Source organism: Lontra canadensis, unplaced genomic scaffold (assembly GCF_010015895.1).
Source record: "Lontra canadensis isolate GAN:19392208 unplaced genomic scaffold, GSC_riverotter_1.0 scaffold3, whole genome shotgun sequence".
NCBI lineage: Eukaryota > Metazoa > Chordata > Mammalia > Carnivora > Mustelidae > Lontra > Lontra canadensis.
Genome location: NW_022630997.1, coordinates 36,839,179 through 36,857,903, shown reverse-complemented (window position 1 = coordinate 36,857,903; position 18,725 = coordinate 36,839,179). Strand labels below are relative to the sequence as shown.

At 43.1% G+C, this 18,725-nt stretch overlaps 1 protein-coding gene across 2 annotated transcripts; it reads right to left on the bottom strand.

Annotated features, from left to right (window-relative positions):
- Nucleotides 1-3,771: 3,771 nt before the first annotated feature.
- On the bottom strand, nucleotides 3,772-17,674 carry DYDC1 (DPY30 domain containing 1). 2 transcript variants are annotated; one of them, XM_032877982.1, is made up of 7 exons: nucleotides 17,636-17,674; nucleotides 14,665-14,827; nucleotides 14,111-14,212; nucleotides 8,105-8,197; nucleotides 6,741-6,797; nucleotides 6,161-6,265; nucleotides 3,772-3,853 (listed from the first exon to the last, which is right to left on the bottom strand). In XM_032877982.1, exons 2-7 carry the CDS (start codon nucleotides 14,809-14,811, stop codon nucleotides 3,824-3,826), a joined length of 534 nt encoding a protein of 177 aa, XP_032733873.1. In that variant the 5' UTR covers nucleotides 14,812-14,827; nucleotides 17,636-17,674; the 3' UTR covers nucleotides 3,772-3,823. The 2 variants fall into 2 exon arrangements, with proteins under 2 accessions (XP_032733873.1, XP_032733875.1); XM_032877984.1 differs by lacking the exon at nucleotides 6,741-6,797.
- Nucleotides 17,675-18,725: the final 1,051 nt, after the last annotated feature.

Here is an 18,725-nt window from a genome sequence, read left to right as displayed (position 1 = left end):
CTTCACTCTCCACTTCTCAGCTCATCAACTTTCCTATTGCCAGAGCACAAGAAGCAGCTCACCTCGCCCATGGAGAGAATCCCTGCTCAACCTTGCTATATCCTCAGGTCATTGTCTCTTCATCACCAAATTTCTCCAAAAGATAACATCAATCTCCTTCATTACCAAAATCCACGCCCTTAACTACACGATCTGAATTTCACCTCCACATCCTTAATGGAAACTACAAAAAGTTCTCAAAGCCATCCTCAGTCTCTTCCCACACATCACTCCCTGGTCTTAAGTCCAGACCTTGGAGGGTGGTGTCCAGGACCTCCCCGATCTTGTTCCTTGCCGTCTCTCTTTGGCCCAGTTTCCTTTACATGTCCATGGGTTTCACATGTTCAGAACTCACCTCTCCTTCCAGGCTCCTTTTAAAAAGTTCTCCCTTTCATGAAGCTTGCTCAAATCATATCCGCCTTTAAATTCTTAGCTGCTATTTGTACTTCTAGTTGGTGTCTATTATATGTGCGCACAAGCTGTGCTTGCCAAGTACTTGAAAGTTCTGCAAGGCAAAGGTGATGCGCTATCCTTATTTCCCATAGTAAATGGCAGAGCCAAGACTAGGGCAAGGCAAACAGGGTGCCAGGGTAGCAAAATTTAAGAGGCGCTTATCCTCAGGTTCGTGTTAACTGCAGAGTTAACATTTAGATGTCATACCCTAGAAGCCTCCCTAGCCACCCCCCCCAGTAACTGCATGTGACCCTTTGACATAGATTGAAAAATAAATGAATCTCTAACCCAATGAATCAGTAAGATGATGACAGTGTAAGTACTTCAGGAGATGACTCCTTATCTTCATTGTAAATGAGACTGGGGATAAGTGTAGAATGCAATCATAATCAGAGAGAAAGGAAGGCAAGGCTGCCAGGGAGTTTCTAGGAATAGAAATAAAAACAGCAGGAAGACTCTCCTCTCTTCTTCCACAAGATGCCATCATGTCTAAATACAGCGTCTGGAATTATCTACTGCAGCCACACTAGGAACAGCCTGGGGATGAAAACCAACAGACAGCAGAAAGGCAGAGAGCCAAGAGAGAGGGAGCTGGAGCCCTGATCCATCACTTTGTGGCCTGCCCATCCTCTGGACTTCACATGGGAGACAATGGATCATTGTTCTCAGCCTGTTTCCAGTCAGGAATTTCAGTCACGTTATTTCAGCCAAAATAATACTGATATGGTGTCATTTCTCAGGAGAGAAGTGTGTGGCAGAAGAGGAAGCCAGGCGATTGCTGTACCTTTTCTTCCTTATCCTAAGAGAAGGAAGAATGGGTCAGGGGTAAACCTGGCCTCTGAGCTCTAGCTCCTGAAAGCCTCAGGGATCAGAACTGGCTATAGCCCCGCCATGTTCCGGCCCCCATATGAGAAGCAGAATGACAGGCTCTCCAGCTGACAGAGAGAACACTAGCTCTCCAGCTGCTTTTCTTCAAACTAGCTGGAAGGAACAGGGTACGTAGCTTCGGCCTGGTGTCCGAAGTGCATTCTCTGATGTAGTTTTAGCATTTGTAAAGCTGATTCTTTGATTCCCATTGGGCCCATTCTGCCTGGTTCCCAAACAGGTTAAGAGACAGAAGTCATTAGAACCAGAACCCTTCAAATTCTTCTCAGAAATTAATCATGTTACATTTCACCAAATTAGGAAAGTGGAGAAAGCCAAGAGGAACAGTTATTTTTATGAGAAAAATTCTGTAGCATTTGAACTTTGGTTTCAGACAAAGGTGGACCAACAGGAGCAGGACTTACCCTCATATGTGAAACAATGAAAAAGCCACACAAAACAGACAAAACTACAGCTCTTAGGACAGTGAACATAGCGCAGAAAAGGACAGTGAGCTCTGAGTAATGGGAAACAGAGTGTTCCCTACTACTGCACTGGGACACTGCCTTGAGTGTTGACAAGTTACATCTCAGGGCAGGAGAACATACATGAAGCCCGGTGGTCTCCTTGGATAAGGAGGGTCTGGGAGTCCAGGGATACCTCCAGAGGGTCCCCCCAAGTCTTCAGCTGAGTAACAAACACATAGGTATGAGGAAATGATAAGCTAAAGAAAGAAACTCTGAAACAATTAGAGGACATACCCATGGCTTGAAGAGAGCTGGGAATAATTTCTCTTGCTGTCAATCCTACCTCATCTTTCCACAGCTGAAGTGAAAATTCTCATAGTTCACTCAACATTGGGTAGTACACCCAGAGAGTGCTGCCTTGCTGAGGCAAAACTGGCCCTCGACTCCATTCTCTTCTGTTGCCACTCAATAAAGCTTCTTAAGCAAGACCAGAAAGGATCAAACTATTTCTGAGCACCTTAATGACATCCAAAAATATTCATAGGAATAGAAATATCCTACACCCAAGAAGACGGAATTCACACCTAACCAAAAATTACCAGGCATAGAAAAAAGTCAAGAAAAAAAGTTTCATCTCCTTTTCACCCCATTCTATCTCCACTCTCTTGTGCCCAGATCTGGCTTGAGAGTGCTTCCAACCAGACCACTCCCTATCCCAGAATCACAGGAATTCCACCTGTGACTAGCCAACACTCACAGATTCTTTCTGTTAAGCTCCAGTATGAGACTGGCCTGGGCTATGCTGAGCCCAAGGGCCCTCTTAGCCTGCTCTTCCACCCCCTGCCCTCTATGAGGGAATCCTCATAGTCTAAGGCCTGGGGACACTACGCTGTCTTGCTCCCTTAGGCATACCTGCCTGGATGGACTGATGTGGGTCATCCTTGCTGGGGCGGGGCACAGTGCCTAGTGGCCTGACTGACCAGGAAACTGCCTCCCCAGGGCACCTGGGACTTCATTCTTAAAAATGTACAGAGCTGACATGGCAAGATAACATTTCTTTTTAATGAAACCAATACAATATCCCTCTCCTCTCCCTTTTTTTCTTTTCCGGTTTAAGCAACTAGGCTGCTCTATTCTCATTGCCTCAGGGAAGGTATGTGATGACCAAAAGCAGACTTACTTTTATTTACTTATTTATTTGTTTACTTATTTAGTTATTTATTCATTTTTAAGAAGCCTCTTCCTGGCATTTATGTTTCCATGTCTACACTACTCCTTCAAGAACAGAAAGGGCTCATAACGGAGATTTAGATTTGGAAGAATTCTACAAAGGAAGCAAAGTTCTCCTAAAGTTTAAGTCTGGGCCTAAAACTTCTGAGGAGCCAGGAGAGACTCCAGGGTCCACGAATTACCCAGCAGCCACTCATGGAAGGCCCCTGCATGGCCTTTGTCCAGCGAGAGCTTCCCCTGAATAGCAGCACCAACACTTTTGCCCACTGGCTGCTCCAGAAGAGAGGCTGCTTCTCTGTACCCCAGCACTTTGCATCTTTCCCTATCCAGCCCATTACTAAGCATGGATTAATGGTCTTACAAAGTATCATTGCCTAGCAAACTGGGGAAATCTTTGCAGTCCACTTGGTGGGGGAAGGTGGGATATAAAGCAAGTTGAACACTCCCGAGCCCTGCACTGGTGGCAGGCCGTCTCTCTCCTCCCAGACCAGAACTTGCACCTCAACAATCTTGTTCTCACGCAGACACACATGCTCTTTTCAGCTCATCTCTCATTTGCCCTTTTCAGTAGCTTGGGCAAACTCTCTCTCCCATTCTCAGAGGAATCCTAGAAATCACAAATTGTATTGGGGAATCCAGAACAGCCTTTTAAGACTACCCTTGAAGCCCACCTATAAAGCTGTCTTTAGAGGGAAAAAACACAGTAGGGAACCTCGTGTTTTGAAACTTGAAACAAGCAGAAAAATTTATTGCTCTTAGGTTGGTTGATCCTACAAATCTTGATCAATGTTTAATGCAACCTAAAAGTAAAACAAAACATAAATATGCTTTAATACAGTTAGAACTGTGACTGTGTAAATGAAGCTTTTTTGATAGTTTCAAATTATTTCAAGTAAGATCCAAGCAAATGTTCTCAAGCATTTGTTAACCCATCCTTTCTTCTATATCTCTTGCTCCCCTTTCTTATTGTTATTCTTCCTGAATCCACCCCTTAAATGACGGAATTTCTAATGCATTCGCCTGAGCCCCATTCTGTAGTCTGCACGGTCTCCTAGGTACCTAACTCCCTGCATCTCCTAGCCCCACATAGCCCATAGCGTATAGCTGCTGTGTTCCTATCTCCCACCTGCTGCTCGCTCCTATCCTCTGAACAGCTATCCTACATCAACTGGTCTTTAGCCAATTACATCTGCCTATCTCAGGGTTACCTGACATTCAACACATCTACAACTGAAGCCATCATTTTCATGAAACCTACCTCCTCTCTTTATATTCCTCAACTCAACAAATGGTTAAGCTCCTAGTCCAGTTGCCCACGGCAGAAATCTGGGCATCCCCTTGACTTCCTTCTGTCCCTCATCCTCCCAGGCAACATTGAATCCATCCAGTTCTCCCCATCTCTGCTGTCTACACCCTGGTCCAAGCTCTGGTCATCCTGCATCTGGACAATCATGAAACCTCCTAAGTGGTCTCCCTTTTCCACACTTGCCCACTCAAATCGTCTCTCCCTCCTCTAAAATCACCTCTCCACCTCTCTCCGCCCGAAAGAGAGCCTTTCAGTGACTCTTGTTGCACTCGTCCTACAGAGCAGTGTGATGTGACCTTTAGCCACCTCTCCAGCTTTGAGTCACACCTCACAGCTCCGTGCAACCCAGCCTTCGAGCTGGGCTACGCCAGCTCCTTGACAGCATCCTGCTGTCTCCATCTGCTGCACTCAGCTCAGGCTACCTCCTCAAGCATCATTCCTCAGGAAGACTCATCCAGGCCAGGTCCCTCCTCTCGGAGCACCTGCCCCCGGCCCATAGCCCCCAGAGGGCAGGAACCCCATCTGTTCTGTTCATTGGTATTTACTGCCTGCCTGCATGATACCAAAACACAGACATTTAATGAAAGTGTCTCTACTGACTCATTAGGACCAAGTGCTTTCAGCTGCCCCTTCTAACAGGCCTCCAACGACATCCCAGTCTGTGTTATTGCCCTAGCCTCCTAACTGGTGTCCTCATGTCTCTCTCTCCATCCTTCCCTCTGTGCTGCCACATCTGGCCTTTCTAAAATGCTGATTGGTGATTGCATCAGCCTCTACAGCCTTTAGGATCAAATCTACATACTGGTCTGGGCACAAATTACCAAGTCTTCCATGGCCTGTTCCTCCTCCCTCTCCTGCCTGGTCCCTTCTCCCTCCCTACCTCATACCCCCTCACTCTCCCCTGGGGTGTCTCATACTGGCTGTGCTCTCAGACCCTCCTCCTCCCACTCTCAGCAACCAGTCATCAACTTCCTTCAGGAAACCTTCCAGGATAGAGCTCCTCCGCTGGGCTGGCTGCCCCACTTTGTCAGCGTACATGGTTAGGTCACTACCTAATATACCCTCTGCCCCGACAGTCCTGGTCTACACCAGCGGATCTGGCTTAGTTATTAACAGCTCACCTGTTCACTCTCAAAACCTATACTCTGGCCAATAAATCACTTGATCACTCAAGCAAAGACTATTAACTGCTTGTCCAATCGTCTGTTTCCCCCCAGACTAGGTCAATAAGTATGTGTTTTATGCACAACAGCATCAGGCACAGTGCCTGGTATGTAGAAAACACTGTATGTTTATTACGCAAGCATATAGTAGAAAAGCATGCATTTTTCATTAGCATTTGTATCTGGTTTTAGTGTTTGCCACTGAGAATCAACTAGCTGGCCCTCCAAATTTAACTTAAAGATTATGTATTTCACCAAAGGATTTTGAGTATTTATTTTGAAGAGATTCTGAGATTTTCAAAGCCTGAGTCCAAAATATATACATCGCCCTCTGCACAAGGGCACACTATGACCTTGACACTAGTTTCCAACTACTTTCCCATCAGTGCTGGCACATTTGCAAGGAGCCAGACCTGTGCCCACCCTGACCCTTGTGGCCAGCAGCAACATTCACAAAAGAGCAGAAAGCCCAGGAAGAACAGATGGTCAACACCCAGGGAACTGATTGTCTTTCTCTGACACTAAGGGCCCATTTGCCAACAAACCTATGCACTAGGTTTTCCCAAAGTCAAAACAAAACAAAAACAAACCAAAACAAAAACCTGTTTTTCACAACACACTTTCTTAAAGATACTTACATCAGATAGCATTGGCTCATCAAGTTCTTCCACTCTGCTCAGGTTAGGTGCCCCATATCGATCGCTAATTTCAGCTAGTGTTTTGCTTGTGTCTGAGGTGACATCCTACAATCATTAAAATTCATTTTTAAGTTTAAATGAGTTCAAAATTAAGACAATCATTTTCTTTTGATTTCAATAATGTCTGAATTATAACATCAACCTTTAACGTTAATGGAATGAACCAATACCTGTTACTAGAGAGAGAATTCTAGAAATAAATGCTAAAACTTAATTAAAAAGCACATTCAGAAATTTAAGATACATCATTGTAACTAAACATATGGTCAATAAATATCTCACGACATTTTGGTTTTTAAAAATACAAACAGAAACTAAATGTCCCATTTTTATCCACTTTGAGGTTTTCCTTTAAAGCTTATCATACTTGTGAATTGTTTATTACTAGAACACAAACTTAGACTATCAATTTTTACACTTTCCTTATTAAAAGGTTTAGTTACTCATGCATCAATGTTAGGCTTTGCTTGCCAGGACACTCATTCATTTCACTTAACACAGAATAACTTGTCCTTCTCACCTCTGAATGTGAACTATCTTCACTCTTAGCTATATTTTCTGTATTCATTCTCATCTTCTATAATATATAAAAATGAAGAAAAATATTTGAACATACTTTCCATTTTTATTCCATGTTTAATTTTCAAGAAATTTTTTAAAAGATTTTTAAAGATTTTATTTATTTGACATAGAGAGAGAGATCACAAGTAGATAGAGAGGCAGGCAGAGAGAGAGGGGGAAGCAGGCTCCCCACTGAGCAGAAAGCCCGACATGGGACTCAATCCCAGGACCCTGGGATCATGACCTGAGCCGAAGGCAGAGGCTCAACCCACTGAACCACCCAGGCACCCCAAGAAATTTTATTTTTAAATAATGCTATGACCAATTTAATAGCAAATAGGTCATGAGTAATAAAGGGGTGATCTGAATACATTTAGTACAAAACTGTAGCCTGCAGTCTCATTTAACATTGGCTACTAATAGAAAACCATGTTTTATTTATAATTAAACACGACTCTTTTTCAAAAATGAAATGACCTGAAAGGTTAAACCTGAAGCCAAATTATTAGCCAACGAGACAAGTGATAAAACAGAAACTTTTCTTCTGTCATTTTACATCACTGAGTCTTCACTGAAGACAAAGGGGGTCTATATCTCCATGTATTTATGGGCACGTGTGCATGGTGTGAATCTTTGCACCCTACGGCACTCAGACTAAGATAAGCTCAGCATCTGTGTTTTTGTTAACGATGTGTTTTTTTTTACTATGTATAGGTCTTTGAATTTATCTTTTTAAGAATATCACTTTTTTAATTCAATCCAGCCTTCCAACTTTTAAAAAAGTGCTTTAAATAATTATGCTCTCATCTAAGCAGGGGTACACATATTCTACAAGACCTACTTCTGTTTTTAACTTTAATTATGGAATAAATAGAGGAGTCACATTTGCATGAGAGAGACTGGCTGGGGGCGCCTGGGTGGCTCAGTTAAGCCAAATGCCCTCAATATTGCAAAGAACTTAACCTTGATCATCAACTACCACAGTCAGGAACAATTGTGCCTGGGCTAGAAGGTTGCTTCCATCACCATGAGAGAACTCTGTGGCTCACAAAGCAGTTTCCCACAATCGGTAGCTGACCCTTACAACAAACCAGTAAGATACTGCTAGTAAAATTAGACTGTTACCCCTATTTTTCAAAAAGACAAACTGAGATTGAAAAGGTTGTAAGACTTGTTTCAGTCGCACAGCTAATGTGTGGTACGTCTCTGAATCCCACATATGACAGTTGCAAGAAACAGTTTGAGGGTTCTATGAGGTTTTAAATAAAACAGACTTTTTTTTTTAATAAAACAGACTTTTTTAAAAATAAAACTTCAAATTACCTTCTCTAATTCTTCTTGAGCTCTCTGTAGCTCTTCTATTCTTTGTCTCTCTTTTTCTTGCATTTCCAACTCCAGCTGGAATGCCAGTTGTTGCTGAATATTCAGAAATAAATAAGTCATATTAGCGTCAGATCAATTGCAAGGAATTAACTCTAATCACTCTGAAAAGTCCCAGGATAATTAGGTTTATACCCACCTAAATTTCAGACGCTTACAAGAATAAATGATCACAGCCACCTAGTACTTAAGCTTTTACAAATATTTCCTGAAATCTAACATAAAAGAGGAAACTTCCTTAATTGCTAATTTGTAGAAAAGCATAATTTGTGCAAAATCAAGTTATTTTTTCTGTTCTTCTTGAAGCAACAAATGAGTTTGCAGTACCTTTTTTAGATAAAATCCTTTCAAGCATAGATGGGTATTCAAAGACCCGAACCTTAGTTGCAGAAGAGTGGATGAGAAAATCTTAAGTATATTATCCAAAACTATAGATAATCAAAAATGTATTGGTCCCAACTCAACATACATGCCACACTAGAATAAGGGTCAGCAAACTAAATTCTGTGGGCCAGATCTGACTCAGTCCTGTATTTGTACAGCCCCTGAGCTAGGAAAGGTTTTACATTTTTAAATGGTTGAAAAATATTGAAATAATAATAATATTTCCTGATACATGGGAATTACAAAAAAGTTCAAATCTTAGTGCCTATAAATAAAGTTTTATTGAAACACCATCATGTTCGTTTGCTTACTTATTGTCTGTGACTATTTTTGCACAACAGCACAGTTGAGTGGTAGCAACAGGGACCACAGGTCGTACTCTCATCACTTTGCACTGGTGCTCAGCATGCTACAAATCGGTGACTCCGTTTCATCTCAACAGTTCTTGGAGTGCCACGGTACCCCTACACCATGACATTTTTTAAGTCAGTGTGTACCCATCACATCATAACAAGAAAAGAAGTGGACTTTGAATGTTGCCCCTTGAAGATACAGTGGACAGTATTTTATTACCAAATTAAATAGCAAAGTATGGTGTTTATTATGAAGGATACTTTACTAAAAGAATGCAATAGCAATGTTACCAGACTAAACACTTACCATCACAGTATTCTCAACTCACATGAAAACAAAGGTCAGAAATAGTAGACTGTTTTAAACAGGATTATCTCATCACAGTAAAATTTCTTCACAAAAAATTAAAAAAATGAGGTTGCAATGAAAGCAAGTTTCCAAGTGGTTCATTTGTTAGCCAAGCAAAGAAGTTCATTTCCCAATGACGATTTAATTAAAATGTGTTTGATTTCAGTGTTCAAAAAAATAATAATAAACTTAAATTAAGATTATTAGCTTTTTGGAGAGAACAGTTGCTCAAAGAGTTGATGACACCAGGAACAAAACCGGGAATAACATCAACAGTCGAGTAAAAACGAGGCAAATTATTTTGAGCGATTTTCCTTGGCTCTTGATATGTAGACAAATGTCCCCAAACACTGCTCAGCTGTTGTTCTTTACTAGTGTCAATGCTGAATTTGAAGGGACTGAAAGATCAGCCTCCATGAATAGTCAAGAGGAATTTCCTTAGTTTTCTTTCTTTCTTTTTCTTTCTTTCCCTTCCTTCCTTCCTGCCTGCCTTTCTTCCTTCCTTTCTTCCCCCCATCCCCTTGTTCTTTCTTTCTTTCTAGGGAGGGAGTGGAGTGCGTGAGCACATGGTGGTTGGGGAGAGAGGGAAAGACAGAATCTTAAGCTGGCTCCACCCTCAGCGTGGAGTCCAGCCCGAGGCTGGATCCCACAACCCTGAGATCATGACCTAAGCTGACATAGAGAGTCAGACACTTAACCGACTGAACCACCCAGGCGCCCCAAGAAATATTTCCAAAGAAGTTGAGAAACGTGAATTCAGTACAACCAGCAGTGAAATCTGCTAAGATGTATTACAACCAATGGTGATAAAAATGTATGTGGAACAGAAAGAGGCTTAGTTGGACAAACTTACAGAGCTTGTGAAAATGCAGTGTTGAAAGCCCAAGAGTATTCATTGTGTTTATTCAACAGCCGACACTCTGCGGAAAATGCTTGAATCTCTCATGTGCTACTGAGCCAGCAGTGCCAATAGCGTCCTTCATTCTCTCTTATGAATGCAACCGTCATCAGTTTTGCAGATTTTTGTCAGAAAGAGAAAATGAATATATCTCGGCTCGCCCCAGCACACAGCAGTTGCATATGGCTGCACATGGTGACGGGTTACTGTGCATTTTGGGGCTCGGGACCAAGACTGAAATTGTTTGGAATGAGAAGACTCATTCTCAATCTCTATTATCAAACCTGAAATGGCTTTGCATGTAAACTTTACTGCAGGCTTAATAATGTTTTTAAGTCAATTCAAACTAAACTTACAAGGCAAAACAGCTCTTATATGTAAAACGTAACACTTCGGAGAAGCCATTTCAACAATTAATGTTTGAATCGCAATGTCAAGCTGCTTTATACACTTCCCATGTAGTCAAAATCTTTTTTTTTTTATTTTTTATTTCTTTTCAGCGTAACAGTATTCATTGTTTTTGCACCACACCCAGTGCTCCATGCAATCCGTGCCCTCTCTAATACCCACCACCTGGTTCCCCCAACCTCCCACCCCCCGCCCCCGCCCCTTCAAAACCCTCAGATTGTTTTTCAGAGTCCATAGTCTCTCATGGTTCACCTCCCATTCCAATTTCCCTCAACTCCCTTCTCCTCTCAATCCCCCCCGTCCTCCATGCTATTTGTTATGCTCCACAAATAAGTGAAACCATATGATCATTGACTCTCTCTGCTTGACTTATTTCACTTTATAATCTCTTCCAGTCCCGCCATGTGGTCAAAATCTTAAACAAGAAACTAGATGCTCCTCTCCCCCAGTTTCCACATGAAATTGGCAGCAGGTGTATTTCCCGAGCTCAGACTATAGGCCCAAAATATTTTGTGGCCTTGATTTCAGTGTGAATGAAATTTCCATATCTTCAAATCCAGGTAACTGTGTAACTGAGAAGCTTTTACCAACCTTCAACTGGAAGTGATTAATCTAGGAGGTAATGACATGCCAAAAGGCAAAACAAGATAAAAATCTAATAGAATTCTACAAATGCATTCCAAGAGATAAATATGGTCAAAATTATATCCACACGGACCGATATCAGCATTTGGCAGGACCAATCTCTCGGCTATTTTCAAAAAGGAAATACTAAAATCTCATTAAAGATCAGCATTAACGGGTAAATGTTTTCAATCAACTTTGATGATAGGGAACACTAAATTTGAACTCCAACTAAAAGAAATGTTATCTCTAAGAAAATAATTTAATTCTCTTAAGCAGTAAGCCTATGTTCCAAAAGGAAAATTGTACTTAATTACTATTTTTTTAAAAAATTTTATTTTGTCGATATAACTTTTGTGAAAATTTATTCTCTCTCTCTGTATCCACATAATATACCATAATACCTACATGTACCATTATGTCTTTCAAATGTATTATTAAAAAATAATACATTTTTATAAATAAAGAGATAATAAACAGTCATTACTATTTACTTACAGAGGGTTGTTAAAGGGAATTTCCTGGTAACCTTGAATTATCTACACTGAGATAAAAGTGATGGGCCAGGTCGCTGAAGGGCAAGAACATGGCATTTCGATCCACTTTCAGATATTGGTGGAGGAAGTGAAATGACTAATCTCAGAACAGCAGTGCAAAATGCAGTTGTGAAGTACCAACCACACTGGTCAAGAGAACCAGTTTCTCAACACTTTCTGGAAAACTTCAAAGCTCAATCCCTTTCTTCACACAGGAGTAAAACCATTAGGAATATATTCCAAAAAAATCAAACAAACCAAAAAGCTTTTACTTCCTCAGTGAGCTTGTAGGTAGAAAATGTCAAAGTCCTTCCCTGTTCACAGGGTCCTGGATTTACTGGAGAGTGTCCTAAACTTTCAGGGCATTTCAAGTCAGTGGCACCAACTGAGAACAACAGGGCGGGGACCAGAGTCCTGATGCCTCAGCTCACTTGATTCAATGGTGGACTCAGAGCTCCTGTCCCTTAGCATCTCTGGCTCACTCTCTCTTAAGCTCTTCTCCAGTGGACCTTCTCTCCACAGGCCCCTTTTTCCTTCTCTCCTCTATTTCTGGCCACCACACTGTTTCTTTCATGGGTCATAAAAACTTCTGCAGAATGTTGTTGCATCCTCCACTCTGGACCCAATGCTCAGGGTTCAGTGCACAGTGGAGCCCTTCCCACTGATACAGGATACAGCGAGAGAAGTGCTTAATTTCTACTATTGCCCAATTTTATCTAGGTAAGATGAAGTAGATGAGCCAAGGAAAGTCAAGTGGCCCCACGTTTGTGATAGAATTATCCTAGAGAAGGAGAACTGCTGAGAAATTCTTCTCATTCTGAGAGACTAGATGTAGAAGCTATAAGATGAAGGGCAGATTCTCACTCAAAGGGGGCAATTTTGTGGCAGATGCTCACCCATTTGGATGATTGTCTGACACCCAACTCAACATTCTGCAAACTCCCCACAAGAATAAACCAAGTGATTGAAAAATTGAAAGATTCAGAGCAGTAAAGTTTTCAACAGCCATATCTATCTTGGGTACCTAGAATGTTCTACCTCAGTGTCAGGGATAAGACGTTAGGCAGAGAAGCTATTTGTCATGTCTATATTTTCCTTCTTATCCACACACCCAAATAACAGGCTTCTTTCCCTTTTACAACTGTATAGACTTGAGTTGAGACTCTGGGGTTAAGTACTAAAATGGTAGAATGATGGGGATAACAAATTTAGTTCAGAAGCTCTCCATAAATATAATTAGTCCAAAAGCCACTCTATAAGTTTCCCTGTCTAGTTTATAATCCATGACTTATTCCTGAAACCATTCTCTTACCAACATTTTCAGCTCCCCAATCCTGCTATCCCAAACCTACTTCAATCAAAGGGTCTGCCCCTTCCACATCATCATTCAAATCTCTAGAACCAAGTGGAGAAAATCACAGAATCGTAAAACCAAACCAAATGGCAAAATTATAAATGCCCGGTCTCTAACTCTGACAGGTTATTCAATGCTACCAAGTAATGCTAAGTTTCCCGGTCAACTCTACCATTCTCCAAAGCTACCATTTCAAACCCTCCCCGCTCTCCCCACACCTGCCACTTTACTTCATTCTTGGAAGATGATCATGGTCCCTACTTCATAAAGAAGAAAGAGTCATACAGAAACTGTTTTAAACCTTGTGCCACAAAACCTATACATCCACATGTACCTAGACCATCCTCTCCCTATCCCTTTTTTTATTTTACTTATAGATTTTATTTATTTATTTGACAGGCAGAGATCAGAAGTAGGCAGAGAGGCAGTCAGAGAGAGGGGGAAGCAGGCTCCCCGCTGAGCAGAGAGCCCAATGTGGGGATCAATTCCAGGACCCTGAGATCATGACCTGAGCCAAAGGTAGAGGCTTAACCCACTGAGCCACCCAGGTGCCCCTCTCCCTATCCCTTATCATCAACAATCCTCTCCTCTCTGCTCCTTAAAAACAAAACAAAGCAAAATAAAACAAAACAAAAAAACTAATCTCCTTCCCTGAAAATCTCCTTGAAAGCATTACCTGCACTCACCATCTCCATTGTTGCACCAAACCTCATGCATACTGCTCCCTCCAAGGTCACCAGTGGTCTTGAATGAGCACTTTGCCCTCTTGCTCTCACTCAACCAGCAGTAGGCATGGTTGACCCCTTGGGTCTCTCCCCTTGGCCTCCACAAGAGCACACTTCCTGGGTCTTCCTCCCACCCCACTGGTGCTGTTTCTCCAGCAAAGATGACACAGATACAGAAATACAGAAACATGAAGATATAAGAGAGCCATTCCTAACTCATTAGAGATTTTTTTTTTTTTAACATTTGGGTTGCACCACACTGAGACTGACACCGCTAACTCTGGTCACCCCTGAACTCCCGCGCTTGTCTTGTCTCACCTGCTGGAACAGGAGCTCCTCTGCTTTGAGCCTCTCCATCATCTCCCGCTCTATCACAGCTAGTTCTCTCTCATGCTCCAGGTCGGCCATTTCCTTCTGTCTCTAGCAGTGTTTAAAAACAATGTCACGTGACTAATTTGAGCTAGAACAATTTGTAGAAACAATCTTGAAAGCATGTTAATCACCAACAAGAGGGAAAGGGGAAGCAAATTTTACTCTACCCCATTTAGAAAATGTGTAATAATTTGGGGAAATGTGTGTTTTATTTGAACAAAGAGCATAAAACTAAAATTAAACCTTGGGTATGATCACAATTATGTACAGAAAAATTCTACAAATACATAGGCAATACATAGGAAAAAAGAAAATACCTAAAAATCTACAAGGAGGTAATCTATGGACTATTTTTTCTTCTGTTTTTTCATACTGTCCAAGTTTTTCACAATAAACATACTATTTTTATAATAGAAATAACATTGAACTTTTTAAAAAAGGAGACAAATGGAAACAACTATCTTACTCTTCTAATTTTCTAAAAGAAGATCCCTACTTACCAGTTGTTCCATGGTCATGTTTTCCTTATATTTGTAAATCCACAATCCTAAATATTCTATTGGATCCACTGGGCGAATTCTTGCCACTTCTGCAAGTCCTTGAGTTAGACATGTCCCAAGGCACTTTTGAAGATACCTTGACTCCATTTCTCACCCCTGACTTCTAAAAGGTAAATGTTTTTGCATTAATGCAGGGAATGTTCAATAAGGACAATAAAAGTGGACTCCAGTAAGGCCAGCAAAGCATTACATCCTGTTATGGGCACCTCCCATCATGGATGACACAAGCAAGCTGGCTCCATGAAGCTTCTGGCAGTTTCCAAAGAGAGTCCACAGATGTCACAACAGCTACCACGAAGATGCATTTTCAAAATCCTGATGGGCTCTCAAGGCCAAGAGTCAGAAAAGGAGAGCAAACAAAACCACCAACCAGCAAAGGGAAGGAAATAATAAAGATTAAAGCAAAAATAAATGATATAGAAACTAAACAACAGCAACAACAAAATAATGAAAGAGAGTCATAAAAAGGGATACCATCATTACTGTGAGATGGCTACATGCCAAGCAATGCATGTCTCACTCCATCCTCACAATGTGGGTGATAAATCAGTGTCATTACTCCTGCTGTGCAGGAGAGGAAGCCCAGGCACAAAGAGCATATAAGTCAACATGGTGAACATGGGATTATACCCAACTCTTGATTCCAGAGTCATTATCTTAATGACACTGATGTTCCTCCCAAGCCACGAGGGTCAGTGGCTTGACTCTCAAAAAAACACAAAAGGCCATGAATCTCCAAGGCCAAAGAATAAAATTAAAAAAAAAAAATTCAGCCATCAAAGAATAGCATATGAAGCTCCTCACACTTTGGCCCCAATTGCTTCTCAGGCTCACCTCCAGACATCTCTTCTGCCTCCAGCACATCCTGGGCTCTAACCCCACTTAACATTCTGCCATTCTGCCCATCATACCTTGCCCACTTCCATCTCTAAGGCTTTTGCACATAATGATTCCTCACTATCTCCCAGCTTAGAAAATACATCTCATCACCTGCAAGATGTAGGTCATCTCTCATTCCCTGAGCCTTCCCAGGCCATGCAAAGGAGATCCTCCTTCTCCAAGCAACTCACATAGCACCTGTCATGCAACCTGAGAATCATCTGTGTACACACACATCTATCCTCCCAAGACAAGCTCCTTCAGCTCCTCAAGGAGTGTGTTTCAGTCACAGGGTGGGCATGCTGGCTCCCCATGGAGGCAAGTAAATGAGTTTCTCCACTCTCCCAGTAATGTTCCCGTATACCCAGTTATTAAGATGGACAGGAATAATCTTAGACCAGATGTTAAGGAAGGAAGGAAGGAAGGGAAATGTAGAAACTACTGTACTTCGGGTGCTTTGAAAAAACTGATCATCCTCAAATTATCCTTATGGAATCTAGTTGCTATTCATTATTCAACAAATGCAAACTGAGTACCTACTATAGGTCAGGCATGAGCTGAATATGAAAGAGTAGAATGCCAGCAGGTCTAGTCCTGTCCCTGGATAAATGCACTGTACATTCTGCATAAAATTTCAGAAACAACCACCTCCTGAGGTTCAGAAAGCCCAGTAGTGTCTCCCCCATTTGATGGTGGTGCATGTATAAATGGTATAGCCCCCACAGAGAGGAATTTGATAATATCTAGAAAATTACATAGGTATTTACTCTTTGAACCATCTATCTCCCTTCTCAGGTCTTAACTTGAAAAAATATGGAGTGATGCTATATGCACATAGTTATGTTGCACCGTTACTTAGAATAGTCAAACTGGAACCCCATCCAAAAACTCATCCTTAAGGGACTGTTGAGATACAACAATGCAATGGGTTACTGTGCATATATATTATATAAAAGACATTAGGAAGGTCTCTAAAATAGGGAGTGATCTCTAAGACATAGTGTGAGGTGAGGGAAAAAAGCAAGGTGTAGAAATTATATACAGTATGCCACCTTTGTATTAACAGCAGTGGGGGAAGGAATGCGTATGTGTGTACATAAATGTAGTCATAAAAACTTAAAACTCTATGAACTGGCATGAATGAACCAAATTCCTTTTCAAGCTGGCATTTCAAGCTGGTTAAGTATGTCCTAACCATACAGAGAGAAGGATTATATTATTATAAACCAGTCTGAGACACAGTATCTTCTCTGTGCTTCTGCAATGGGACATACTCTAAAGACAAAATAACTACAGTGACATCTCAATGTCTTTTGAAAAGGTAAAACAGGGAACAGATTCCTGCTGCTGTTCAGAAAAATAATACACGGGAAAAGGACCATGTCCTCAAGGGAGAAACCTCTGGCCCAAGAGTAGATCCCATCGAGTGTGGGTCTCAGATCTATGGACCTAGATTAACAGAACCCAGGTAAACTGGCTACTTAGCTTCTCATGTTTCCTGTCCATGAAATGGCGATAATACCCATCTCACAGGTTGTTGTGAAGAATGTTATTTTTCATATACACCAACAGGCATCTCGGCTCCAGATAAGAAAGCCCTTTCCCAGGGAAACAGCTGCCTCGAGCCTGAAGAGGTTGTCACAAGCAACAGAAAGAGGTCCTTTGCCCATGCCTAGGAGAAAGCCGGCCAGCCTGGTGGGAAAGGAGGGGATTCGGGTAGAGCTGCCAGATGTAACACATAAAAATAGGGGATGCACAGTTCAACATGAATTTCAGAGAAATAAGGAATAACGTGTTAGTACAGTGCAGTATGATACAAAATCATTCGTTGTTTATCTGAAATTTATAATGAACTGGTGTCCCATGTTGTATCTGGCAACTCTAGATTCGCGGCGCTTGGGTTCGTTTTCCTATCCTGGGTCTGAGGAAGGGTCTCCCTCCCGCCTTCCCGGTCCCCTCCACCCAGCGTGGCGAGGCCAGCCGAGGAGAAGGGATGGAGGAGGAGGCAGCACTCCCCAGGTGCTACACAAACCTCTCTCCGCCCAAAGAAGCCGGGGCGTCGTCTGAGCCCGCAACACTCGCAAGGCCCAACGGCCCAAACCTCGCTAGCCGCGAGATCCCCACTAAGCTCCTAGTCCCCGCCTTGGCGAAAGGCGCCTGCGCTCTCGATGCGCGCACCCGAGGCGTGCGCGTACCCTCGCTCCGCGAGTCGCGTCCCGTCGCTAGGCAACGAGCGCGCGTGCCTGGGAACCCGGGACGGCGCACTGCCCAGGGGCTGGGGCGCGCGGAGCGGTGAGCGCGGGATGGGGCGCCGGGAGAACGCGCGGCGGGGAGCCGGAGGCTCGGGAGTGGGACGACGGGCAGGGGAGCGAGCGCGCGGCGGAGAGGAGGGGCGCGAGAGTCGCGGACAGACGGCGCGCGCGGGGTGTGGCGGGGGCGCCTCACACAGGAGGGACCGCCAGGGTGGGCGAGCAGAGACTTACAGCCTAGAGGCTGGGAGGAGGGGGAGGCCGAGAAGAGGAGTTGAGCCGGCGGCGCTGGGAGGAAAAGAGGGGCGGCGGGCTCGCCCGGAGCAGCCGCAGGGGGCTACCTGCCCACCTAGGGCGGGAAATCCCCCATCCTCCGGCCAGAGGAGACAATGCCCGTCCCCGGAGTTCGATAGCCCCGTATTTGCTCGGCTTCGCACCTTTGAGATTCAGGTGACCCTTGCTTGGTTCCTTTCAGAGCTAGCTCAGGCGCCCGCACCTCCGGGAAGCCGTCCAACCTCCGCCAAGCCAGAGCCACTGCCATCTTCCTGACCCAAGTGTTTTGTGTACAGCACTCTGCTAGCATTTCCCACGTTCTGTTTTAATTTTTGTTGGGCAGTGCTGGGCAGGAGAAGCCTCCCTAAGCGTTGTGGAGGCAGTTAGTACCAGAGTGGGCGCTGACAGATGGACCCGCCTCAGAGCCTTCATTGGATTAAGTCAAAAAAATATTTCCTGAGCACCTACTGTGTGCCTAGCGCTGGGAATATAGTGTGAACGAAGACCACCTCTATGCTTTTTGCCCTGCCTACAATCTCCACTAGTTTCTTACTGAGTTGGAAGTCGGTGAACAAGGAGGGGCAGTGTAAGCTGACTCTG